The 27,707-nt window shown below is 46.5% G+C and overlaps 1 protein-coding gene across 3 annotated transcripts; it reads right to left on the minus strand.

The window, feature by feature from the left end:
- Positions 1-27,236, minus strand: HTR5A (5-hydroxytryptamine receptor 5A). 3 transcript variants are annotated; one of them, XM_081882657.1, is made up of 3 exons: positions 26,889-27,236; positions 6,471-7,747; positions 1-414 (listed from the first exon to the last, which is right to left on the minus strand). In XM_081882657.1, the coding sequence occupies exons 2-3, from the start codon at positions 7,212-7,214 to the stop codon at positions 82-84; spliced, it is 1,077 nt and encodes a 358-aa protein (XP_081738783.1). In that variant the 5' UTR covers positions 7,215-7,747; positions 26,889-27,236; the 3' UTR covers positions 1-81. The 3 variants fall into 3 exon arrangements, with proteins under 3 accessions (XP_081738783.1, XP_081738782.1, XP_081738781.1); XM_081882656.1 differs by lacking the exon at positions 26,889-27,236 and adding an exon at positions 9,432-9,744; XM_081882655.1 differs by lacking the exon at positions 26,889-27,236 and adding an exon at positions 8,914-9,744.
- Between the last annotated feature and the right edge of the window lie 471 nt (positions 27,237-27,707).

A 27,707-nucleotide genomic window follows, 5' to 3' on the forward strand; every position in this document is an offset into this window, starting at 1 on the left:
CCACCCCAAATGTCTCTTTAAATAGTGTAGAGAAGGGGAAAGTTTTTAGAAAGGCCCTCCTTCTTCCTTTGTCCTCCTCGCTTACTGCTGCCTGGAGAAGAGGTTCCGGAAAGCGTTGTTGTAGTTCTTGTTGAAGGCCGTATAGATCAGAGGGTTGAAGAAAGAATTGGAATAGCCGAGCCAAAGGAAAATGCTTTTCCAGAGTGGGGGTATGTCACAGGAACAGAGGGGGTTGATGAGTTCTGTGATAAAAAAGGGGATCCAGCACAGCACAAACACCCCGATGAGGATGCCCACCATAAGGGCAGCTCTCTTCTCTTTCTGCTCCCTCCACGTGTCTCCATCCGTCTGGAAGGTGACTGTGGCGTGCCGGGCGGTGAACACCATCTGCGGCTGCTGGGAGGCTTCTTTCACCTGCCAAAGACAAACATAATCTTCAGACGCATGTGTGTGTGTGTGTGTTTGTTTTGCTGGCCGGCCTGCCACCTGCCAGTTGCCAAACACGAAATCCTGTGTGCTGCATGCTAATTTGCAAGATGATGCCCAGCAGAGGTTTGTCTGGAGTTTTGCGGTGGGGTGAGAGTGCCAAGCAGGTGTGCACACACAGCTGAACACCTCCTATGCATACCCTCAATTTTATTGGGGGGGCAATATCTAGTGGTCACAGCCTCAATTTGGCATGCACTCCTGGAGCAATCCACCTTTCCACCCCCCTCTTACCTAAAAAGACACCACACCTTACCTTACAGAAGGTGGTGGAGGAGGTGGGGAGCCCCCCCTACAGATACCCAGAGCACCATCTTTTCCTGCTGGGGGGCCCCTTTTGCTTTGGGAGAAGAGGGAGAGCTGAACACTCAAAACACCTCAAGTACTTTCATGGACTGCAAGAAGATAAAACCTCTCCATTCTTAAGGAAATCAGCTCTGAGTGCTCACTGGAAGGACAGATCCTGAAGCTGAGGCTCCAATAATTTGGCCACCTCATGAGAAGAGAAGACTCCCTGGAAAAGACCCTGATGTTGGGAAAGATGGAGGGCACAAGGAGAAGGGGACGGCAGAGGACTAGATGGCTGGACAGTGTTCTTGAAGCTACCAGCATGAGTTTGACCAAACTGCAGGAGGCAGTGGAAGACAGGAGTGCCTGGCGTGCTCTGGTCCATGGGATCATGAAGAGTTGGACACGACTAAACGACAACAAGGCCACCAGCTCTCCAGAGCAGTTGTCCACCTTTGACTACCTCTAGTTCACACCACAACGCAAAAGCTAACCAGTGGAGAGTTATGCAACACCCCAGTGGAATGGGGTGACCTTTTTTCCCCCCATCAATCACTGTCACTGCCGGGAAAGGTCAGGGGCTGCACTCCCTGTTGACAAGATCACCTGGTCCACAGGGAGATGTTTTCTATCAAGCCAGCTCATCTAACTTAGTATTGGTGACATTGACTGGCAGAAGCTATCTGAGGGTCAGTTGGGGGTCTTAGCCCTACCTGGAGATGCCAGAGATTAAACCTCATACCCTATGTAGGCAAAAGATGGGCTCTACAACTAAGATACAGATTCCCTGCCCTGGATGACTGGTGCCCTACAAAAAGAGGTTTTTACCCTGCCCCTCTCATTTGATGGACTGTACATGGATCATGGATCACAGCCTGGTTGTGGCAAAGGGGCTTCAATAACTCAGATAAGCTATGAGCTATGCCGTGCAGGGCCACCCAAGATGGACAGGTCATAGCTGAGAGTTTAGACAAAATGTGATCCACCTGGAGAAGGAACCTGCAATCCACTCCAGTATCCCTGCCAAGAAAGCTCCATGGACAATAACAACAGGCATATAAAAGTCGAGTGCCTGGCGTGCTCTGGTCCATGGGGTCACGAAGAGTCAGACGCGACTAATCGACTAAACAACAACACTAAAGTTACATCGCTGGTAGATTGTATTTTTTCCCACCTACTGAATAAGATTTCCAACGTTTTATTTTTGCCCCCCAATGTATTTTTCATATTGATACGTTATGTTGTGACTGCAGCAATCTCATGCTTTGCTATAATGCTATGAACCCCTGTGCATTAGATAAACAAGCAGCATCTATGGCTAGAGGCATGTACTTAGCAGATCCCTTATACAGTACTGAGATTATCTCTGGTGTGACTGCAATTGGAATACTATGGGTCGTTCTGGTCACCTCACCTCAAAAAGGATATGGCAGAGTTGGGAAAGGTTCAGAAAGGGGCAACTGACATGATCAAAGGATGGAGCAGTTCCCCCTACAAAGAAAGGTTGCAACATTTGGGACTTTTCAGTTTAGAGAAAAGGCAAGAGTAGGAGGTGGTGTGTTTATGGAAGTTTATATAATTATGAATGGGATGGAGAAAGTGGATAGGGAAAGTTTTTCTCCCTCCCTCATAACACTAGGACGTCCAATTAAGCTGAATGTCAGAAGATTCGGGACAGATAAAAGGAAGTATCCATTCATGCAACACATAATTAAAACTAGGGAACTTGCTCCCACAAGAGGCAGTAAGGGCCATCAACTTGAATGGCTTTCAAAGGGAATTAAACAAATTCATGAAGCGTAAAGCTATCCATAAGGGATGCGGGGGGCACTGTGGGTTAAACCACAGAGCCTAGGACTTGCCGATCACAAGGTTGGTGGTTCGAATCCCCGTGACGGGGTGAGCTCCCGTTGTTTGGTGCCTGCTCCTGCCAACCTAGCAGTTCAAAAGCACGTCAAAGTGCAACTAGATAAATAGGTACCACTCCGGCGGGAAAGTAAACAGCATTTCTGTGCGCTGCTCTGGTTCTCCAGAAGTGGCTTAGTCATGCTGGCCACATGACCCAGAAGCTGTACGCCGGCTCCCTTGGCCAATAAAGCAAGATGAGCGCCGCAACCCCAGAGTTGTCCACGGCTGGACTTAATGGTCAGGGGTCCCTTTACCTTTACCTTTAAAGCTATCTATGGCTACTAGCCATGCTGGCTAAGTTCTTCGGCTCAGGTCCTGATGAAGGTTTCCCATGGACATCTAGCCACTGGGAGAACAAGATGCAGAACTAGATGGGCCACTGCTAGATCCAGTAGATTCTTCTTATGTTCCTCAGCATCCACTGATTCCACAAACCCTTCCCCGCACCCCAATTTGTAGCGTCACCTGTTCTGTGCTTTCCGTCTCCCCAGCCCTTCCGCTCCGCCAAGCCCGCCTGAGTTTTCATTTTGTTTTATCCTCTGGGCAGGGAGAATGTCAAGCCTTTGTGGTGTAGGATGCCTAGCACAATAAAGATGCTAATTAAATGTTAAATAGGAGCTGCAGTATAATGTGCTGCTGGCCAGCCGGGGCTGAAGTTGCGAGATTAAAAAGCGGGAGGTGCCAGGTCCCAAAGGGTGGGTCACAGCTGCCTTGGTGTGGGTCGCTCCCCAAGTGTCGTGTATTGTCAAGCTGCCAAATGTAGCTGTTAGCTGCAAGATGGTACTCAGGCGTGGAAGGCTAAGGGGCCAGGGCTGCGGAGGATCAACAAATGGATTCTTAATAAAGACAAGATTCAATTGGGATGTTCTGCAGATGAACCAATTGTTAACTGGTGACTTATGGAGTTTATGCAGAGACACTGAAAGGAACCCTACATAAATGGGCTGGGTTTTAAATTTTTGCACTAAAATGAAAGTGTTAGCTTCTGTATAGCTCAGTTAACTGCCAAGGCTCATGGGAATGAAATATTTACATACAATATTTAGATATTGCCTTTCATTTTGGCCACATTCACACCATAGGTTTATAGCACTATGATGCCATTTTTAACAGTCATGGTTTCCTCCCCCCCCCAAAAAAAATAATAATTCTGGGAATGGTAGTTTGTTAAGGGTGCTATTCCCATCTCAGAGCTACTGTTCTCTCAGTGGTTTAACAATCAATCCCTCTTCATATGGAATTATAGCTCTAGGAGTGAAATAAATTCCTTGAGCTGAAGGAATTGGTGGCAAAATTTGCAAAGGAGAAGGCATGCAAAGTGAGATGTTGATGTGCCTGGAATTGAAACTTTAAAGAGATGTAAATTTTGACATCACAATTCACAAGATTATTCAAAATGATTCGGGTGCTGAAACATTTTTTTTTTAAAAAAAATGCATTTGAGAAAGGCAACCAAAGATGGTTGTGTTACTTATTCTTGCAATTTAAAGTAGATGTGGCGGTTTGGGGTTTTGTGCTGTTCACTTTTTCTGCAAGACATCTGCTTTTGAAAATTGAAGTTAGCAGTTGGCAGGCGGGTGAGCAAGCAGTTAGCCTTGCCAAGGGCTCAAAGTAGCCTGGCACCATGCAAAGGTCCCTGGTTCAATTCCTCCCATCTCCAGTTAGCACAGATGCCAACTTGAATAAAATATTGTGGGGGCCCAGGTAAGCCCCACTCTGCATAACCGGTCACATGATGCAGTGCACACACACCATTTGAATGGGAATGCCCATAACCTTTGTGGGGGCCCAGCCCCCTCAAATATTTTATTGGGGGGGCCGAAGCCCGCAAAGCACCTAGGAGTTGGCTCTTGTGCCAGGTAGTGTTAAGAAAGACTCAGTGTAGGCAGCATAGAGCTAGACAGACCAGTGATCTGACTTAGAATCCATTTCGTTTGTCTTTAAAATGTTCCTCCATTACCACATTTCTGTATCAATAAAAGCTTCTGTTGATACCTGCTTGCCTGTCTGACAACTGTTAAAGGCACACTAAGGTAAAGGTAAAGGGACCCCTGACCATTAGGTCCAGTCATGGCCGACTCTGGGGTTGTGGCGCTCATCTCGCTTTATTGGCCGAGGGAGCCGACGTACACCTTCTGGGTCATGTGGCCAGCATGACTAAGCTGCTTCTGGAGAACCAGAGCAGTGCATGGAAATGCCGTTTACCTTCCCGCCGGAGCGGTACCTATTTATCTACTTGCACTTTGACGTGCTTTTGAACTGCTAGGTTGGCAGGAGCTGGGACCGAGCAACGGGAGCTCACCCTGTCCCAGGGATTCAAACCGCCGACCTTCTGATCAGCAAGTCCTAGGCTCTTTGGTTTAACCCACAGCGCCACTCGCGTCCCTAAAGGCACACTATCCTTTCTGTAAAATGGTATCAGTTCTAGGATTAGACTTTTTAGCAGCTATTCCCTACCCTTGCTATTTTCTTTTGCTTTTTAAGGCTGCTTATGTTTCTAGTCCATATGACACCCTAAAACAAACAAACAAGATTTTCAGTGAATGCTGTGTCCTAAATAAATGGAACCAATGACTTCTGAGGATACTGACACTTATTTTCTGCCTTACAATTTCAAATTATTTTGTGTGGATAGTCTTATGATCCCAGACTTGTGTAAAAAGAAAAGCCTTTTGTGAGCTCTCCCTTGTGTGCTTTTAGGTAATGCATCCACAAGCAAATACAAAGGGCTTGAATTGTGTAGGTTCCCCTATGTGTGAAATGTATCTCAGTTTTCACCCTGTTTGCTTAATATGATATACGCATAGCAAACTCATTCTTCATGCATGGAACCTTATGAAACCAAAACTGCACACCCACACACAAGAAGGGAGGTATAAACAGGCTTCTAGAAATGGCAATGTTTGCAGAACTACAAGAAAGTTACCATATTTTGCGTGGCTGGGGGAGGACTATGCAGGAGAGGGCGAAAAGCAGCTCATTGAGAAGTGAGCAAGATCAGTGGATAAGGAATGCTGAATGGATAGTAGGTAGCAGATTGGAGAATGGAACGGAATGGAATAACAGGGCATAGCTTGTTGGCTGGCTAGAATCCTGAAGAAAGCAGCACTGGTCCAGCCCCAAAGAGAAAAAGAACGAAAGCCCTGATTGATGTCAAGAACACTGTTAAGATTAAACTTAAATATCTTTAGTGGGAGATAGCCCACTGAAGCCAATATGAGTCTTTTAATACTTGACACTTTCAAGTGTTCCAAGTGCTTCATGGATATTATCTTTGCAACAACCCTGTAAAGAAAACCAGGATTAATGCCTTCTTATTTCAGATTGAGCTGTGGGGGAGGAGGTGATGAAGAAGTAAGGCAGAGGGAACAATGACTACCTAAGGATGGCTAGGGAGTTCCTGGCTGAGATGAAATATGAGCCAAGGGCTTGTGAGCTCAGACACCCAGGCAGCAGACAGCAACAGCCATTGCATAAGATAAATAAATTCAGCAACTCGCCGTTAACCACTGTGCTCAGGGCTCAAAGTGGTTGTCAGTCAAGGCCAGCCACAGACATTTGGGTGCCCAGCACAGAGCAGCAAATGGTCCCCTCCCTGAGTCAAGGTGTACAGTACACGAGGCCACCAGAAAAGTCCACAAACACCTCTCCCCACTAAGCCCAGTACTAAAAACACAACAACAGTAATAAATTACTGACAGCCACTTCACCCTGTCTAACAGAAGGTCTGCTGTGTGAATGTGCTGCCCAATTCTAGAGCAGACAGCAGCACCTGATGGAAAACTAACCTCCAGGGCTTCAGGTGTGATAGGAGTGATGGAGTTGCTCTTCCGGGATCCAATGCGAAACTTGGCTGCCTTGTAGATTTTCCAGTAGACAAAGAGCACCACGCAGAGGGGCAGGTAAAAAGCCCCAAAGGTAGAGAAGATGGTGTAAGAAGGCTCCTGGCTGACTTGGCATTCCTCGTTGCCCTCCGAGTAAGTCTCCCCCCAGCCAAAGATCACCGGAGCCAGAGAGATGATGGCCGAGAGGACCCACGTCAGAGCAATCATAATGTTGGAGATGCGCCGGCGGGTCCTCAGGGTGTACTCTAGGTGGCGAGTGATGGACCAGTAGCGGTCCAGAGCGATGGCTGTGACGTTCCAGATGCTGGCCGTGCAGCACAGCACATCGCAGGAGATCCACACCTGGCACAGGATCCGCCCCAGCCTCCAGCGCCGCCCGGACAGTTCGTGGACCAGGCTGAGAGGCATCACCAAGGCAGCCACCATCACATCCGAGATGGCCATGGACGCCACCAGGTTGTGAGGAACCCTGTGGAAAGTGCGGACACGCAATATGGTCGCCAGGACCAGCACGTTCCAGAGGAAAGTGGCAATCACCAACATGGCCAACAGAGTCAAGACGAGGACGCTAAAGATAGACAAGGGTCCACGGCTGCCAGGGTGGTCCAGGAGAGAGCTGGAGCCCGTCCGGTTGGATTCTGCTGAAGTAGTGACTGAAAAGCAGGTGAAGTTGGGGCACCAATCCATTGTGCAAGGATGAGCAGAAGAAAGTTTCAGAAGGCAAAGTGGAGTGAAATGCTTCTTCTGGTTGTAAAAGGTGGTCTCCTCGTTATCCCCCAGGTTATATAGTTAAGGAAAAACCATTGTTCATTGGGGGGGGGGTGTTTGCCAGGTTTTTTATTCAATCCAGAGTTTATCAGTTAGGCTGTTGTGACTTATCCTGGCTTGTCACCTGAACTGGGATCTGTTTATGAAATCTTCATTGCCAGGAAAGGCAGGATTTCCATTTTGGCTGCTGTCTTGCATTCTTTATTGTCAATTTTTAAGTGGTATTTGTCATAGCTTTAATACTGCCTGGTTTGCAAACCTCCCAGAGAATATCGACTGGTGGGTGGTGATATGCTTTTAATAAGTAATGATAATAGCAATAATATTTCAGGCTCCAGAGCTCGGTCACACTCTTGGTTTGTGAAGCATCGATCCAGCAGGTGAAGGCCCGAGATACACACTAAGCAAATATTTGTGAGAGATTCCAAATTCTCTGTCGGAGTTTGCCGCATCTGTAAATTGACCAAAGAGAACCTGCATTAAGAACGATACACATTCCATTGGAGAATGCCAAGTCTTCTGCATTTCTGAAGCATTTTTGCAACGTTAGAAAGTTAACACATTGGTTGCAGGAAGTTTAGGGCAAAAAAGAAAGCAAGAGATAATGCCATTGCAGTGGAGGAAGGAGAAGAAAAAGCCCTTACAAATAACAACAGTTCTGACTTTGTAGCCTCCCCTTCACTTCTGTCTCCTTCTTTGAGAAATCTTAGATTTAATGTCATCTATTCTTGGTCAGGTCCATGCTTTACAGAAACAGATGTATTATACAATACGGGGGGGGGGGGATCCTGATGTGCCTTTGCCACATTTGCCACGGAGAAATCAAAGCCTCCAAAAACAGAATCAAGGACTCAGTCTCCCCTCCGGGGTAGATGGCAGGACTCTCTACACAGGCCTGAGCCCTATCGATTTTAATTCAGGTGCTAAACACAGACACCACCACTTTTGACATCTTTCTGAGAATGCAATAAAAAACCCCAACTTGGAAACTTCTAAAGATCAGAGCCAATGATAGCTGCAGCCATCACAATTTAGACCAGGCTGACTATACTGTCTCTTTTTCCCATGGGCATTTGTAATGCAATTGAGCATTCTGGCCAGTGCAAACGTTGCCTGTATATTGCATTACAAAGCAACCAAGACAAGCTCTGCTGGGTGTGGAAATGCACTCTTAGGGATCCCTTTTGCATCTTCCACAAAAGCAGCTGAAAGAGGATGTTGGCCACTGCTTTCGCCAAAGCACTCCACAGGGGAAGCTCAGCATTTGGAACATCTGCAACAAGAGATCACCTTGTCTGCCCTGGCTGGGGCTTGACAGGAGATGTCGTTTGAAACATCTGCAGGCACCAGGTTAGTGAAGACCAGGACTTTTTTTCCAGCTGGAACTCAAGTCTGACACCTCTCAGGTGGGCACCATTGCCATTCTAAGAGAACAAGGGAGGTGTTCATGGTGAGTTCCGGCACCCCTTTTTCTCACACAAGGGTGATTGCACAAGCACCCACAGAGAACAGACCAAAAAGCAAATGGCAAGTACGGACCCTGCAAAGAACTCTGCAAACATGAAGCTCCCCCCAACCCCAAGTGTGTCCCAGCCCCACCAGCACCTTAGAGACTCACCCTGGATTGAGAGTCCCTCCCTCTCATCGAACTGGGTACCTTCCATCGCATGAAGGTATCTTGCCACTGCCACAATAAATCTGCTAAAGCTGAACGCTGTTGTGCGCCCTTGCTCTGCTCCACGGGGCTGCAGCCTTGCCGTGCAAGTCCTAAGCACGCTTCCTCGGAAGGAAGCCTCCTCGAGGGTGTTTAGGATGCCGCTGTTCACTCAGCAAGCCCCGAGGAATTCGATGGCACTTGCTGCCAGACAACAGCCTGAAGTCGGAGAGGCGCAACGAGACTTTTTTTTTTTTAAGGCAGCGTGTCCAGGAAGGAAGACCCTGCTGGATTCAACGGGGCTCGCTTCCAGGAAGGAAGACAGGATCGTGCCAGCCACGTTGAATTCGGTGGGACCTCCCTACCGTGTGTTTTTGTGTCCACACGCAGGCTAGCGCTGCAACGCGGGTCTCTCCCTGCGCCCTTCCCCCCTCGCAACGCTTTATTTGGGAAACCGCGCCCGATCCACGCGATGGCAATACCTGCGGGGCGCCTGCTCTGCGGTTCCAGCGGCTGCGCTGCAGCAGCAAAGGGAAGCCGCCCTCCTCCTCCTCCTTCTCCTCCTCCTCTGAGTCCGCTGTCTCGATCCTACGCCGAGGCGCGCCCATCAGCTGACAGCGCCCGCCCGACTCCCCAAGGGCTCCGCGCGGTCAGGAGGGCGGCTGGTCCCCGGAGGGGCTCCCTTCATCCGCGCATCGCGCGTCTTCCCGCCTGCCTCCTCTCCGACCTTCCTGTTCCAGGCAGAGAGAAAACTCTCCCCAGCCCCGCCGAAGCTCTGCGAGCGCCGTCCCTCTCCACTCCCACGGCGTTGGTTTCTCCGGGGCGGGGGAGCCTCGCAGGCGCTCGCCAGGATGCGCCGCAACACTTTGGCCCTGGGAGCCGCCGGCTTTGCGCCAAGGAATAGCAATCTTCAGGTATCCAAAGGGCTGTCGTATAGAAGATAAGCGAGCTTGTTTTCTCCTCTTCCGGAAAAACAATGGCTTCAAGTTGCGGGAAAGAAGATTCCGACCAGACATACGGAAAAACTTTCTGACAGTAAGAACAGCCAGCGGTTCTCAACCTGTGGGTCCCCAGATGTTGTTGGACTACAACTCCCACTATCCCTGAGCTCTGGGCTTGCTAGCTAGGGGTGATGGGAGTTGTAGTTCAACAACATCTGGGGACCCACAGGTTGAGAAAGGCTGAACAGTGGAACGGACTCCCTGGGAGGTGGTGGACTGGCTCTTGGAGGTTTCTTAGCAGAGGTTGGATGGTCATCAGCCATGGGTGCCTTAGTTGAGATTCCTGCATTGCAGGGGTGGACTAGATGGCTCTTGGGTCCCTTTCAACTCTACCATTATATGATTCTCTCTCTCTCTCTTTTTAAAATAATTTTTATTAACTGACCAATTAAATCAAATCACATCACATAAATTCCGAATTACAAAGGCGAATTTTAAATTTTTGTTGAGGGGACCCATATTTCAAGTTCCGAAGGGGGATTCCAATCATCTTCTTGTTACTGCGTTAATATCCACAAATCAGTCCAAATAATGTTCATAATACGATTCTCAGTCAGACTGCTCTGTATTATCTGGCCAGACGCATCTCCAGTGTGGTGTAGTGGTTAAGAGCAGTAGTCTCGTAATCTGGGGAACCGGGTTCAAGTCTCCGCTCCTCCACATGCAGCTGCTGGGTGACTTTGGGCTAGTCACACTTCTTTGAAGTCTCTCAGCCCCACTCACCTCACAGAGTGTTTGTTGTGGGGGAGGAAGGGAAAGGAGAATGTTAGCCACTTTGAGATTCCTTAAAGGGAGTGAAAGGCAAGATATCAAATCCAAACTCCTCTTCTTCTTCTTCCAAGGTTTCAGGCGAGAGGCTTTCTAAGCCCTACCTGGAAATGTGCAGGGGTGGGGAATTTGAACCTGGGACCTTCTGCCTGCAACCCAGGTGCTCTGCCTCTCAGCTATAGCCCTTCTCCAAGGGCTTTCAGGCTTCTCCCTTCTTTTTGCACACATTAAAACACATACTCGTTGCAGTACAACAAATAGTTCTGCAAACAACACCACAAAAGCAAAGAGAAATTGATGGAATGATGAAACTCCACAGAGAGGAAAGACCCGAGAAAATTTAAGGGTGTTTGCCTGGTGCTGGAAAGAGAATGGTGTCTGGAAAAGATCTGCCACCTCTAAGACGGGCTTCCACAAATGGGTTGCCATATCAGAAACTGCCCTCTCCCCAGTCATCACCAACTTCACTTCCACTGTTGGTGGTGGGGCAGTCAGAGAAGACACAGGAAGCTGCATTGTTATGAGTTTTTTTGGGGTTAGGCTGAATGCCCAGGCCCTCTTATCATTCTTGGAAAAGTCAGACTAGCTTCCTGGTGATGTGATAGCCTGGGTGATGGGCCATTAAGAGGAAGAAGGGAAAGGGGCTCTGTGAAAGACGACAAATGGGTGGGGCCCCCTCCTTCAGCTCCAAGGTCCTTGGAAGGACAAAGACAGAGTTAAGAGCAGAGAGAGCTGAGTGATGTGAAGAGAAGAAGAGAAGATGGCTAGAAGAGAAGAGGCTGCCGGCTGGGAAGCCAGAGAGCCAGAGCCATGCCTGATTTCTGTTTGAATCCAAGGCTGCAGCTATTGGGGAAACAAAGCCCTGTTGGGGTTTGTATACACATCAAGTTGTATAAACATAAACCACATGTCCTAAAGACACCGTCATCTCTGTTGTCCCTCATTCCAAGGAAACACGAACCCCGTCTATGTCAGTACTGTCAATGCCAACTGGTGATGGTTCCCCAGTTTCAGGGAGACATTCCCAGCCCTGCCTGGAAGCAAACACGGGAGCTTCTGCATAAAAGGCACTGAGCTACTCTCTTCCCCAAGATGATTGACATGCCAGGGCCATGAAAGCAGAGGGTCCTCATTGGGTACAAGAAAGCCAGGATTAGCTGTAAAGAAAAGCACCAGCACTTTGAACTGGGCTCACTGGCTGAATGGCTATGGAACTGCTCTGTGTTGTTTGCGGTGTGGGTTCAAAGGCAATAGTAAAAAGGTAAATGGACCACTGACCGTTAAGTCCAGTCACGGACGACTCTGGGGTTGCAGCCAGTGGCGTAGGGTGGGTTGTCAGAACCCGGGGCAAGGCAAGTAATTTGCGCCCACTAACCCGTGGAGTTGCACCCCCTAACCTGTGGATTTGCGCCCCCTAACCCTAACCCCCATATGTTGCACCCGGTGCGGCCGCCCCCCCCGCACCCCCACACTACGCCACTGGTTGCAGCGCTCATCTCACTTTACTGGCCGAGGGAGCCGCCGTTTGTCCGCAGACAGCTTCTGGGTCATGTGGCCAGCATGACTAAGCCGCTTCTGGTGAACCAGAGCATAGAATCATAGAATCATAGAGTTGGAAGAGACCACAAGGGCCATCGAGTCCAACCCCCTGCCAAGCAGGAAACACCATCAGAGCACTCCTGACATATGGTTGTCAAGCCTCTGCTTAAAGACCTCCAAAGAAGGAGACTCCACCACACTCCTTGGCAGCAAATTCCACTGTCGAACAGCTCTTACTGTCAGGAAGTTCTTCCTAATGTTTAGGTGGAATCTTCTTTCTTGTAGTTTGGAACCATTGCTCCGTGTCTGCTTCTCTGGAGCAGCAGAAAACAACCTTTCTCCCTCCTTTATGTGACATCCTTTTATATATTTGAACATGGCTATCATATCACCCCTTAACCTCTTCTTCTCCAGGCTAAACATGCCCAGCTCCCTTAGCCGTTCCTCATAAGGCATCGTTTCCAGGCCTTTGACCATTTTGGTTGCCCTCCTCTGGACACGTTCCAGTTTGTCAGTGTCCTTCTTGAACTGTGGTGCCCAGAACTGGACACAGTACTCCAGGTGAGGTCTGACCAGAGCAGAATACAGTGGCACTATTACTTCCCTTGATCTAGATGCTATACTCCTATTGATGCAGCCCAGAATTGCATTGGCTTTTTTAGCTGCGGCGTCACACTGTTGGCTCATGTCAAGTTTGTGGTCAACCAAGACTCCTAGATCCTTTTCACATGTACTGCTCCCAAGCCAGGTGTCACCCATCTTGTATTTGTGCCTCTCATTTTTTTTGCCTAAGTGCAATACTTTACATTTCTCCCTGTTAAAATTCATCTTGTTTGTTTTGGCCCAGTTCTCTAATCTGTCAAGGTCGTTTTGAAGTGTGATCCTGTTTACCTTCCCGCTGAAGCGGTACCTATTCATCCACTTGCACTTGACATTCTTTCAAACTGCTAGGTGGGCAGGAGCAGGGACCGAGCAACGGGAGATCACCCTGTCGTGGAGATTCGAACCGCCGACCTTCTGATCGGCAAGCCCTAGGCTCTGTGGTTTAGACCACAGCACCACCCACGTCCCTCAAAGGCATAGTACTAGGAATAATATAAATAATATATAGGCTGCTTAACACCCAGATGGCTTCTAAGCTGTTTAGAAAACATAGAAACCAATTAATTGCACAGCATGATCATCAGCACTGGCCATCAGTTCCCCATCTGGCTTTCTGGGTCAAGGCTCAGAGCTGACTGTGGAAAATGGTGAGACCATTGCCCCTGAGATGGTTGCACAAGAACTCCCAGAAGAACCTTCTAGACCACCAGAGTCTGGACTCTCACAGATCTGGAAGACCCAGATGCCTCCCACCACTCATCATCAATCCAGGAATACACCAGGAGGCTATGGAATGAAGCTGGAGTGTTCATTTTTGGGCCAGAAGGTTGCCCTTTAAGTCTCTGTAGTTCTCTCAAGGTGATGGAGCTTGAAGAAGCTAGTCTGGAGACAGAGGCATAGAACCTCAGTCTGCCCCCAACCTCTGTTGGAGCAAATTGGTCACTTGGAGCTGCCAGAATATGACACCTGCAAGCCTGTCCTCCAGTTGCTGATGCTGGATTGCAGTGTCTGGATTGGCGAGTTCCTTGCTGTTCTCACACCACTCGCAGGAGCACAATGAATCAAGCAAAGTAAACCTGACAGATGCAGATTGTTTAATTTGCATAATTTATACAGGCTAGAAAAGTTCACTCTGTAGTTTGATTTTCTAGCACATACAGGAAAATGGTCTTACCTTTTGAGAAAATAAATGATATGCTGTTCAGAACCTAGCTATTTTCTAAAATGCTGACTATAAGGTTTTGAAGCACAGCAATTCATATCAGGCTATGTGATGCTGTAAATGTTTTGCCCTGTGCAAGATTAATATTTGGGTTTAGGGGAGGGAAATGATGATGATGATGATGATGATGATGATGATGATGATGATGGGGATTGTTTTTATCAGTGCTTTGTGATTTGTTGAGTTTAGATTGCTTCAAGGGTTCTGTAACATATTATAAACACATTTGATAAAACAAACAATCCTTGAATCAAGAAGGCTGAAAAATGAAGTGAGAAACTCTTGTCTGCTAGGATTTGGTATCTAAAAAGTCATACACAATTTTTATTTTCTTTTTTATTTTTGGTAAAGCGATGCTGTCAGAACCAACTGTGGAATCTGCCAAGGAGACAGATGGCCTTAATGACAGAAAACTGATGGCACTCTAAAACTCAATTACCACTGATTTGGGGGAGCCTTTCTTCTTAATGCCAAGATGTGGGACTGATTTGTTTATTGCCAGGTTTTTGGCACCTTGGAGGACAACTGGCAACAGAGCCAGTAAACAATTGACATCATGGAAAATTATTAACTTGAGAAGATCAAAGGGAGAGGCAGCTATACAGGTGCTTTGATGGCCTCATTATCAGACGTCCTTACAATGCTTTGAACTCAGCTCTTTCATGGGCCTAGTTTGACATCTATTCTATGCCATCAGAAGCTTTTCTTTTCCTCCACTTTTCTTCATAGTGAGAACTGTGTGCTTAGACTTTAGAAAGAATTTTGTAGAACTATTTCTCCAGTTGCTTCAAGTGTATTATAATCATAACATTCCCATCCCATCCCATCCACCCCCATCCTTCCAGGAACTCACAAGGAATTTCATGGCAACCTTGTGCCATAGCTTAGGCTGAGAGAGGCCAGAGGAGAAATGACTGAAGAGCTTATTCAATACCATATGCATTGTGTACGTATCTTTTACACTGAAATATGTATTCTTATGTGCACAAAACATGCATGGCAACATCTAGAGAAGTACATGACTTGGAGTTGCATTCCAATCTGCAAGCAAGTCAGCAAGCATAGGACTGGGCGTGTTGGTCCACTGCAAAAAAGAAAACAGATAAGGGCTGGTCCATAGGGAATCTGAAGGATTATAAGGTAGCAGAATTGCTCTCCATCTTTGGAATAGATGTGATGACATAAAAGATGCTGGAAATATTACGGGCAAGCAATTTCATGTTTTCTTTGGAGGGTGGGGGTGGTAAAAGTTATCAAAATATGTTTTCAGGTTATGAAATGTCTTATTCAACTTGATCCTGTGTTCTTCTTACAGAAATTGCTTTCACTGACTGGGAGGTAAACCCCATTTATTTCTGTAGTACTGATTTTGTTTCATATTTTGTGATTTTTGTTTGTTTAACAAAGGGCTGAATCCAGACTAGGTTTGTCACACTTCAGTCCCATTGAGCCTGCAATCCTATACACAACGTCCCTATACACAAAGTCTCCTTCTCTGCAGGCATGTGTAGGATTGCAGTGTGAAGCATGACTAACTTAGTCGGGATGCAACCCACAGAATAGAGCATGCCACAAAGAGCAAGTCAAACTTGCTCAGTGATTGACAGAGGTTTCCAGATTGCAAATTGACATTATGCATACTGATAGTATTGAACATATGTATACACTCTGACGCTAAGAACATAATTGTGGCTATGGGAGATCTAGTGCTTATATAACAGCCTTGTGGCACCTTCAAGAAGAATAGATTCGTTGTACTGTAGATTATTTTTTTAAATGGCTGTGGGGAAAATGGCATTGTCTTTGCAGAGGAAAAAAGCAGAACTATTAGCAGCTTAAAATGTGGGGATGTCGTTTTCCTCCTGCTGTGTTTCAAATGGCATTTGCACTTGCTGCACGCACAGAGGGGATGGGTCTGTCTTCCCCCAATGTGCATTATCTGATTTATTTCCCCATGCTGGCAACCCTTACATCTCCCACCCCAGGAAGCTGTGATCTGTTCATGCACTGTCGACTGTGCATTTGGACTCTCAGTCACTGGAGGTTCTTAAGCAGAGGTCGGGTGGTCATCTGCATGGATGCTTTAGTTGAGATTCCTGCATTACAGGGGTTTGAGCTAGATTCTCCGATTCTGTGTGCAAAGGCAGTTTGAGCTGCATGCACTTCAGGTTAACTGCAGCTTGTGTTTTCCAGTGGGATGGAAGCTGGTTCAAGGCAACAGACAGGCGTATTGCTCCAGGATACATATAGATTAAATGTCCTGTGCACTTGGCTCCAGACACCAGCAGTGGGAGCCCATTGGGCTGGGGGCAACCATAATGTTTGTATACTCAGGTTTTCTACACGCAGTTGGAAGCATAGCCAAAGAAAACGCTTCACCTGCCATCCTTCCTGAGCAGGTTAAATCAGTTCTGAAACTATCCTGGAGGGAACTGTAATTACACCCGTGAGCAGCTAAGTGAGTTAGCCTAGCTTGGAAGTGAAGATGCAGGCAAGCGCCAGTGTGTCTAATAAAATGCAAATCTCATTTTCTGTTTGTTGCGTGCGCCGTGAGATAACTGCTTTTGAAGAGTATAAAAAAATGTGATTTAATTCACGGGCATTTAAAATACAACAAGGCCAGCCAGGTCTTGCTACGCAGCAGCCTGGGGGCCAGAGAGGAGCAGCAACGTGTGCGTGCAGAGGGGCCAGAATGGAGGCAGGAAAGGAGAAGAAAAGGGCGCAGCAAGAAGACAGGGAAACATAATGGAGCACAAGGCTGCATTAAAGCATTTCTTTTCCAGTCATCACAATCCCTTCCATGCACCGGGAGGCAAACAGTTACTGTTTGACACCCAGAGGGAAGATCATTACGGCAGTTGCATATTCAATCAAATGTCACACTCAAGGGTCTGGCTTCTTGCTTCCTGCTGCCACAGCAGTAGTAATTTATGCTGCACCTTAGCTTCTTCCAACACTCTGGGCAGCATCATAACACGGAACAAGAGACAGCGACGGCTCACCGCCTAGCATCCAAACCAAAGTGGACACACGGCTCTGATTCATCCCATCCCCACAGTGGCAAAATCTGATGTTTGTAGTGTTGGCCAGAGGCGGACTTTGTGTTCTCAAATTTCAGCGGTGCCCCGTGCAGTGCTAAAATGTGGTAAAGATGAAGGGAACCCTGACCATTAGGTCCACTCGTGACCGACTCTGGGGTTGCGGCGCTCATCTTGCTTTACTGGCCGAGAGAGCCAGCGTACAGCTTCCGGATCATGTGGCCAGCATGACTAGGCTGCTTCTGGCAAACCAGAGCAGCGCACGGAAACGCCGTTTACCTTCCCGCCGGAGTGGTACCTATTTATCTACTTGCACTTTGACGTGCTTTCGAACTGCTAGGTTGGCAGGAGCAGGAACTGAGCAACAGGAGCTCACCCCGTTGCGGGGATTCGAACCTCCAACCTTCTGATCGGCAAGTCCTAGGCTCTGTGGTTTAACCCACAGCACCACCTGGTCCCTCTAAAATGTGGTACCCACACTCCATTCTACAGCATTGTTGTGGCAGCCCCTGCAGCATGGCAGCCAGGACGGCTACACCAGTTGCGCTACCCTAAAACCGCCTCTGGTGTTGGCCTGTACCATTACAGGCTGCATGTAGGTGCGCAAATGTTTGGATGGTGAAATGTTGTTAAGGCCTTGGAGGAGCAATGTAGGTGGCTAGGAAGGGGTTTGCAAGCCAGGACCTTCAAGGCAGCTCTTTCTGAATGAATGGGTCTAGATGGCATCTTCAGAACAATTCTTAAAGAACCCCTTAAAGAACCCAAATGTAAAACTGCTGATCTGAGTACTCAGTCAGTACAGCCTGAGTCTCTTGATCTCGGGGTTGTGGGTTCATGTTGCGCAAAAGATTCCTGCTTTGCAAGGGGTTAGACTAGATTTCCCTCATGGTCCCTTCCAGCTCTATGGTTCTATGGTTCTAACAAAGATATGTAACTTTCTCCCAAAGTCTGCCTCCATACATTGGCTACTTTCCCGTCCTCAGGTGACACCAATTTTTAAAAGGATATCTGGGATGACCCAGAAAATGGCCAGCTGGTTAGTTTAATATCTGTTCCAGAAAAATTGGAGGAAAGCATAATTGCCAAACCTATAGAATAACAGGGCTGTGCACAGACTAACCTTTCTGTTATGTACTGAGGTAAATAGGATCCAAAATGCAGCAGTCTGATTGGTCCTAGAACAATAGGATTCAGAATGCAGCAGTCTGATTGGTCCACAGGAGCCACCCAATCCAGCTCCAGGTGGAAGTAAATCCACAACCTGACTGGCCTACAGGTGAATCCCAGAATTAGCCAATCACATGGGGCCCATTGTGTAAATAATGTATATAAAGCAGATATTCTGGGGGAACTTCCATTCCTCCTCACCACTATGAGCTGAATAAAGAGCATGAAATCCACTCTTGACTCTGAGTATATTTCACTTTCTGTAGCAAAAAAAAATGTGCGGTAGTTTTTTCTTAGTATGCAGTTGACATGCTTTTTTTCAATCTAGACTGATGCAATATCCTGCCATCCACCTGGGCAGGTGTGGCTAGATACATGTTTGAAAACTCTCCCTTTGGTTAGGTCACGTGTGTCTTTTCCTCCTTGCACAAGCCCAGGTGAATGAAGAAGGAAGAGGTGGTGATCAAGCTCTTGGGGTCTGCCTGTCCCCAGTGTCATTAGATAGGATGGCCTACACCTGTTTTCAATTGACACACTTCAGAGCTGTTAAGGAAATTACTCCTTTGCCAAGTTCCTCCATTCCAACGCCATTTTGCCCTTGGAAAAAAGACTCATTCCCCTGCCACCTCCCCAAGCTTGAAGACATGTATACACACCTCATACCCAGAAAATTCCCAGAGGTGACAATTGCTGGCTCATTGTTCTCCAAGGGAAGCCAAATCTCATCACCAGACTTGCCTCAGGCTCCAAAGGAAGTTCTAGTGTACTTTTGGGTGGTGGGTACTTAAGACATGTTTGCCTATGCTAATCTTATACTTGGGTGTTGCCCTGACACAGTGGCGTAGCGTGGGGGTGCAGGGGGGGCCGGGCGCACCGGACGCAACATCTAGGGGGGGCGCACTCGCAGCTCTCTGTCCCTACCTGGCTCACTCACTCTCTCTCACAGGTTAGGGGGCACAAATTACTTGCCTTGCCCCGGGTGCTGACAACCCACGCTACGCCACTACCCTGACATATCTGTCTATGCTAATCTTGTGTAACCCTCCCCTTTCGTGACATGTTAGTGATGTAGCAATGATGTACTGATGAGGATCTAAGCCAGGGGTCAGCAAACCTTTTCAGTAGGGGGCCGGTCCACTGTCCCTCAGACCTTGTGGGGGGCCAGACTATATTTTTTGAGGTGGATGAACAAATTCCTATGCCCCACAAATAACCCAGAGATGCATTTGAAATAACAGCACACATTCTACTCATGTAAAAACACACTGATTCCCGGACCATCTGCGGGCCGGATTTAGAAGGCGATTGGGCCAGATCTGTCCCCCGGGCCTTAGTTTGCCTACCCATGATCTAAGTCAGGGGTAGGCAACCTAAGGCCCGGGGGCCAGATGCAGCCCAATCGCCTTCTCAATCCGGTCCACGGACGGTCTGGGAATCAGCGTGTTTTTACATGAATAGAATGTGTCTTTTTATATAAAATGCATCTCTGGGTTAATTATGGGGCATAGGAATTTGTTCATTCCCGCCCTCAAAAAAAATATAGTCTGGCCCCCTACAAGGTCTGAGGGACAGTGGACCAGCCCACGGCCGAAAAAGTTTGCTGACCCCTGATCTAAGTCCACTGACTGCTGTTTTGCTCCAAATTGCTTGGCTGGTATTTCCTTCTTTTACTGACCGCATGGACCCGTGGGGGACTTGTACCCCGACAAGCTGGGCTGTTGAGTAGTCTCTCAACCCGGAATTTTCCTTAACAGAGCAATACAGAATTAATCTGCAGTAAGCTTTTATTTTTGGAATGAAACTATTTTCTCAGGGAATGCTCCCCCTACTGTTGGTCTCTCTGCCTTCTGCCCTAGCAGTTCCAATGCGCGCCAGCAGCCACGGTGCATTCCTATCACAATCCCATGTGCTCTTCTTTCTTCTAAACTAAAAACTCAGATATACTTTTACTGCTCTGAATGAGTCCAAAACACGCACCACTCTTCATTTGCTAGTTCTTATAAAAGCAACTGAGGATCACATCCACTATTTCCACCCCAAAAATATATACTTGAAGTGCATCTTACCAGCAGAAATGCAAAATAAATGAAATCTTGCAAATGGCTGGAGCTTCCTTGCCTCTTCATTACTGCTAATGTGTGGAGATGATTAAAAGGGCTTATTCATGATGCCAAATCAATGCTTCTAATTTTTGTACCGAAAGCTAGCAGTTAATTAGGGACCAAAAGTGTTTGATATGCAAGTGAATAATGTTTTCTACCTACAAGATAATAAAAAGGGACTTGTTCTTAAATAGCCATCCTAATTAATGAAGCTAAAGCAAAAATTTGAAGAATCCAGTTGTTGGCCTGTTAGGAACCAGCTGGGGGTAAAGAAGAGACATGCCCCATGGCAGCAGATTCAGAATTTTTCTCTAAAATGCTTCTACTAACTCATAGTAGATTCTTACACTATTTGGCGTAGTGGGAGCCTTTGCCTGCCTGCTCTTTTCTGTTCTGTTTTTCACACACTTCTGAGATAGCACCAGAGGCTCAGCATCACTCCATAAAAGCCCTCGTACCTACAGGACCGCCTCCCCTAGTATGCCCTACGCAGGACCTTACGGTCCGCAAATAATAACATTTTGGAGGTCCTGAGCCTCAAGGAGATTAGACTGGCCTCGACCAGGGCCAAGGCCTTTTTGGCTGTGGCCCCGGCCTGGTAGAACACTCTGTCACAAGAAACCAGGGCCCTGCGGGGTTTGACATCTTTCCTCAGCGCCTGCAAGACAGAGCTGTTCCGCAAGGCCTTTGGCCGGCGTTCAGTCTGACTCCCTCTCCCCTTTCATAAGAATTTGCATGAAAGTGGCCTCCCAGTTTTTCTCACAGGCCCATATAAGTTCAGCACAAACAGTTGGGCCTGGTGAGCATTTAAGGTCCCCAACCCTAATCTGTGGGTTGCCATCTAATTGGATTTTATTCTGATCCTGATCTGATTTTAGAATGTATTTTTAACTGATTGTCTGATTTTATGTTAATGTGTTATACATTTGATGTTAGCCGCTGCTCTGAGCCTGGTTTTGGCCAGGGAAGGCAGGGTATAAAATAATAATAATAATAATAATAATAATAATAATAATAATAATAATAATAATATCAGGCTGATGACTGATGACCCACCTAGTCCAGCATCCTGTTTTCATTGGCCAAACTGATGCCCACAAAGGACATGAGAGTTACCAGTTCCCCACTTGCGATTCCCAGCAACTGGTATTCCATAGCTTCCAACTTTTCCCACTGCAAAACTGGGCACACGTCTTCAGGACGTGTTCCTGGGCAAGTAACATGACTCACGCTTCTCTCTTTCCCTGCCAGAGCCCCAAGAAAACCCCCTTCAGCCCTGCCCATTGTCTGCATGTGGTCCCTGACACAGGTTGCCTCTGAGAGAACAGAGAAAAGGTTGCTCATCTTTGTCCTATAAGAATCAAGTCTTAAGCAACAGTCCTAAGCGCACCAAGTTACTTTGGGAACCACACTGGTCGTTTAAAAAGAACACTGTTCCACTCAGTTTCTGCTTGAGGATTTCCCATTGGGGTTTTGAGTTGGTCACTGTGAAAACAGGATTCCAGACTAAATGGATCTTTGGCCTGATCCAAAAGGGCTTTCTTGTGTCCTTAAGTGGTAATGACTGGGCTGGGGGGCTTATGAGACATTTTTTTTAACCCTTACTATTTAGTTGTAATCAATTTCTCATGTTTCTAAGCTGCCCTTCCTCCTAATAGCTCAGCGAGGCATTTTATGATCACAACACCCTTGCGAGGTAGGTAAGGAAGATAGCAATTCTTCCTAGTGAGCTTTGTAGCTTGCCAGCAGCATGCCAATGCTAAGCAAGCTTAGATTTTAAACGCATATTGTGATGAATCAGTGCAATAGATAAATAAATTGAATGAACAATATTTGGGTTGCAAATTCACAATATTCTTGATATTCAATGGTCACAGCTTTAACGAGCTTTCTAGTAGCAGATCTAGGAATTGTGCATATTGTGTCCAGCAGGAGGCAGCCGTGCACACCCTGGAGAAAGAAAAATCGGAAGTTTTAAACTGGAATATTTTGTCCAACTTTGGTTGCCACATTTCCAGAAGGACATTGACAAAATGGGACAGTGTTCAGAGCAGCAGGAAGATGAGGCGTGTGCAAACCAAGTCCTATAAGGAATGGTTGGAAGACCTGGCTATACACAGTTTGAGGAAAAGGCACTGAAAGTTCCAAGCCGCTGGTCTATATACCCCTCCTTGTTAAATAAAATCAGGAAAATGAGTACAGCAAACTGTTGGAGGGAATGTGATCATTTTTGCTCTCCCCCCTTCCCCAATTTGTGGTGAGTCTGGCTCTTAGTTAGTCAATTTGCGGTAAATGTTTCTCAACAAGTGGAACAGATGGCAAGCCAAAAGTTTCAGTTAAATCCCCCAATCACTGTTCTTTTGCTATTTGAATTTTGAGGCCCGGGACTTGATCCACAAGGAACTTATTGTTTAACTTTTGACAGCAGACTGACTTACAACTGCAAAGCACTGCGGAACTCTGAATGCTGAACTGCTGTGAGGCAGGCAGCAGCAACTGTGGAATGTGGTTCCTGTGGTCAAATCAACTCACTGGTTGTGTGGTGGTGGCAGCGGGGTATGTGTGTGTGTGTGTCAAAATGCAGACAACTTCTATGCCGCTTGACTTCCCTTTATTAATTCTGCAGCAAAGAATGAAGATGGGTTGCAATTTCCATGAACCCGTGGGCACCCACTGAAAGAGCATTTTGGTATAAAAGGTACAAGCTGTGCCCACTCAAGCCAAACCAGGTGAGCATAGTCGATGGGTCTCAAACCCTCAGTGAGTTAGGGGCTTCCCCTGCATGAGAAGACAGGCTCTGGCAGATGGAGTTGACAAGAACAATAGTGGATCCAGTGGTCAAGAAGGCGGTTTCTGCACATGCTGTCAAGGGAAGTGAGGGGCAGATGGGGCTTGTCAACCTGGGAAGGGAGCCCATCTAGGAGAAGGAAAACCCAGATCTGAAATCTTTGCTGCCTTGTGGGATATCTTTGGGAGAATAAAAGGCTAAGGAGTTAATCCTACACAAATCCAGAGTGGAGTCCCTAAGACTGTTTGGATGGCGTCTTCTATATCTCCTTCTGGCGCCTACTTTCAGCAACTCCTGAAGCAAAGCTGGTGCCAAATGTCTTGCTTTCCTTTCCTTTCCTTTGGACCACATCAGTGAGGCCAAGAGGGGGGTCCTGTCATCTAGGCAGCCCAGGACCTCCATAGACAATGCCCAGGCTTGAGTCCCAGGGAGATCACTTCAGTGCTGCTAACACAGCGGTTTGACTTCAGCCCCGAAGGCACACTCCATGGTCTCTTGAGACTGATGGATGCCAACAAGAACAAAAGACTATTTACAGACTCTTCAACAATTACCAGGTACCCAGAATAATGTGCTGGGGGTGTGTGTGTGCCCTGGTTTCCACAGCAGCAGCAATACTGATCCATTCTTTATTAAAAGAGTCTATGGAATTCTCAGCTAAATCAGCCTTCAGTTCAAATCTATAGCGGAGGACTTCAAACTTCCCGGTGCCTCACTCCATGATACAATGGTACCTTGGTTCTTGAACTTAATCCGTTCCAGGAGTCTGTTTTACTCCTGAAACCGTTCGGAAACCAAGGCGCGGCTTCCGATTGGCTGCAGGAGCTTCCTGCTCTCAAGGAGAAGCCGTGTTGGACGTTCGGCTTCCGAAAAACATTTTGCGTCGTTTGGGAGCCGATTTGTTCAGCGACTAAGCCGTTTGGGAACCAAGGTTCCACTGTAGTGGGAGAACAAAAGCAAGTATAATAGGAATAAGAATAGACGACTGTGGAACAGCTTTCCTAGGATGAATAAATTCCTTGGGAATGAATGTCTTAGGCTAAAGTTATTTATGAAAAATAATCTTAAAAGACATTGGAAGAAATGGTTCCAAGGAATATCCTGAAGCCATCTTTTCAAATGTCACTCATTGGTTTTTCACTGGCCCCCAAACCAACCAATCTTTTTTGCATGCTGTGTAAGTGAAGGCCATTGGTGAAATGATCTCTTAGAAAGCCTGCTGTTGCTATGATATTATGTATTATTAACACAGATTGAGTAGAGGCTTATGTTCACTAGAGCAAAACAAACAATTTATGTCTGAAATTTAGTTAGAATAGCTTTGAGGGCAAACTACACAAACCAATATAGCTGAATGTGATATGATGTGGGTTTACATTCTTTCCCCCCCATTACTGTATACCTTTGTAAATTCAAGCAGCACACAGATCATTTTGGCATTGTGCAGTGGAGGGATGAGACTTATTGTAGTGACTCCCAAATGTCAGATAAACTTGCGTGGGTTCAAGTTGCCAAATGTACAGCAATGTAAGAGCGGATGAAATTGCTGGGTAATTCTCTCCTTGCTTTGTCTTTCTAGTTCTTTTAGCCTTTAAAAGGAGGCCCATTTCCAGTTAGGAAAATGCTGAAAAGCTACATTTTACATGGGTCAAATAGGCCAGTCTCTGTGCAAAAGAATAAATGGACACAGATCTGAGATGAGAAATGACGGTGTGGAAAAACCATTAAACTAAGGATCTTCATGACTGACAGCACCATAGCTCAGTGGAAGATCATCCACTTTACATGCATAAGGTCCCATAGCTTCTCTCGGTAGGGCTGGGGATGTCCCCTGCCTAAAACCCTGGAGAGTAGTTGGCAATCAGCATAGACAATACTGAGCTGGCTGGACCATTGGTTTGACACGGAATAAGGCATCTTCCTGAGTCTGATGAGTTCCATTGTGTGTTTAGCCAAACTGGCAACAGCCATGCACAACAGGGAGATACCAGAAGTTTCAGTGGAACCCTGAGTTTTGCAGAAGCATGGAAAATCTTTCTGAGAGGAACCCCAACACAGTGCAATGAGAACTGAGCCTGCTCAGGGGCCATGGGGGGAAATGGAAGCTGGACTAGTGGTGGAATAGAAAGACTGGAATCCTGAGTAGAGAGCGCTTCTCACAGCGACATATATTATGACATTTGCTGCTACCATCTTAGAATTGGGAATGACCCAGTACTCTTGAGTTGGCTTCCCACAGAATTCTCAGGTCAAACATTGAAATAAATGAGGTCGGGTGGAAAAAATGACCACGTGCTGTTTAAAATCTGCTCTTTAATCTGCCATGAGAGAGAACCCCACTGAGTCGTCCCCACCCCCCGTACAATCAAGTGGTATACAAATTTTATGAAATAAAGTTATGAAGTAGGTTGGCTACATGAAACATTTATAAGCAATATTCCAAACACTCAGGAATGAATCTCTGCAACTCAAAATGTTCAATGACTTTAGAAGGAATTCCCTGGGGAAGGAGAGCTGTTTGAGCAATTAAAAATGACAGCAAAAGGGGGGGGGAAGGGGGGAGAATTGCAGATTTTGGCTTAAATGTGGTAAGTAATTTTCAAGGGAAATCATTTTTTTTTAAAAGGAGGAGTGTGAATACAGGTAGGAACCAGGGCTGAATGCTGTAATTTGAAAAGGGCTAAAAGCCATGGCAAGCTTTGAGGGGATTGTTTCCTATATTTTTTAGTTTGACCCAAACTAAATTGGGGAACCTGTGGTCTTCCAGGTATTATTGGACTACATTTTCCACCATTGCTGAGCATCCACTATGTTGACTGGGGCTGATGGGAGTTGGAGTCCAGCAGCATCTGGGGGCCACAAGTTCTACCATGGCTGAAGTAAAGTCATGTAAATTCACTACCTGGGGGAAGTATCCTATCAGCTTACAAATTAATGCACTATCTCCAAGCTTTTCTTTGGCTTTTTCTTAAACTGCTAGGGGGAAATACTGTACTGTAAATATTCTCTAAGCATACAGGTTAGGAGTTTAGATTATTTGGCACAGAAATTTGTTATAACAACATTTAGCCTTAAAAGGGAAGGGTTCCACTCTAGAGAACTGTAAAAAAAAGGTATGTTGGAAATAACTTGATTTTCATGTCTCCTCTGTTTAAAATAAAATTGCCTTCTTGCTGTGAACATTATAAAGCTGATTTCTGTTTGTGGTTTTCTCTCTCCTTTGTCTCATCTCATTAAATATCCATGCTCCAGATGGAATTAAACTTCACCCTGAGATCTTTATCATAATTGGCCAAGAAGTGAAGTTTCAGTTAAGATTGACACCTTATTAATAGGATTTTTCCTTGCCGCAAACTGACTTTAGAGATGGCTCTCGATGATTTATACATGTGCAGTGCCCTGACCTTGCATGGTTAACATCTGATATTTTAAAGAGGGCTGTCAAGTTGATGGGATTTTAAATATCAGTTGGATCTCTTATTCTCCTGATTTGTCCTGCTGAATAAATATTGGAAGACCAAAGGGGTTTGTTCTGGCACTGCCCATCATGCTAATCAGGAAGAAGCTCATGCAAAAATATTAGCAAGGAGGTGGTGGTGGGGAAAGAATATAACACACTTTTCTCAATAAGCTGTCTGAGGTAGGTAAGACATTGCGTAAGATCTGCTGCTTTAGAAATCAGATAAGTACTTTAGTCCTTTGCATCCTTACCTGACAGTGAATACCACTGAACTCAGACTTATTTAGGAGTAAATATTTGCAGAAAGTTTGCAGAGATTTGAACAGGGTGGTTCTATGGTTCTGTCACACACACTGATGGTCATTACAGCATGGGAACTGCTGGCAAAGCATGGCAGTGGGACTACTCACTCCCACCAACAAGCAAAACAATACCAGCAGGATTGAGTTTCAGTTTGTTGAATGCAGATGTTAAACAGCATTAGCTTAACTGTCGTGTGGATCCTTAACTGACAACTGAGAGTTAGAATTCTCAGTGTGGAAAAGAAGGATGGGAGATATGCACATTTTGATTGGTGGTTTAAGGTTTAGAATCCTCAGCTAGACAGCGTGATTGGCTGGAGCTGGACTACAGGAGCCAGAAGAACAGTATATATGACCTAGTACTGGTCAGTAGGTGACAGTTAGTTGCTTGTGTTGGTTTGCAAGCCCCCTCCATAGAGGCTGGCCCCTCTCACTGTCCTCGGAGCTTGCTTACCGGTAACCTCCTCTGGCTGATATCCAGACAGACCAGGGAGATTTTGATAGGCGACATTTTCCCAAGCATGGGCAAAATGCACAACCCCTCCCTCCTGCTTCCGCAGGGCAAAGAAAAATAAGTCAGAAATCTATTTACATGATGTTTATTTCTGACATTACAACACTAGAGAAAAACACATCCTTTCAGTTCAGTTCTTCCAGCAAGTCTGACAAACTTCCTGAACATGTGCAGTCAGAGGGTTTCAAGTTACACTCTTCACAAAGACTTATCCAGCCTGTGAACGTCCTGGGAAATTGTTCTTTCCCACAGAT

This window comes from Podarcis melisellensis (genome assembly GCF_964234715.1).
Source record: "Podarcis melisellensis genome assembly, chromosome: 12".
NCBI lineage: Eukaryota > Metazoa > Chordata > Lepidosauria > Squamata > Lacertidae > Podarcis > Podarcis melisellensis.

Coding starts and splice junctions, on each gene's coding strand:
- HTR5A (XM_081882657.1), bottom strand. CDS start 7,214: ATGGATTGGTGCCCCAACTTCACCTGCTTTTCAGTCACTACTTCAGCA. Junction 415..6,470: donor TCACACCTGAAGCCCTGGAG/GTTAGTTTTCCA, acceptor TGTCTTTGGCAG/GTGAAAGAAGCCTCCCAGCA.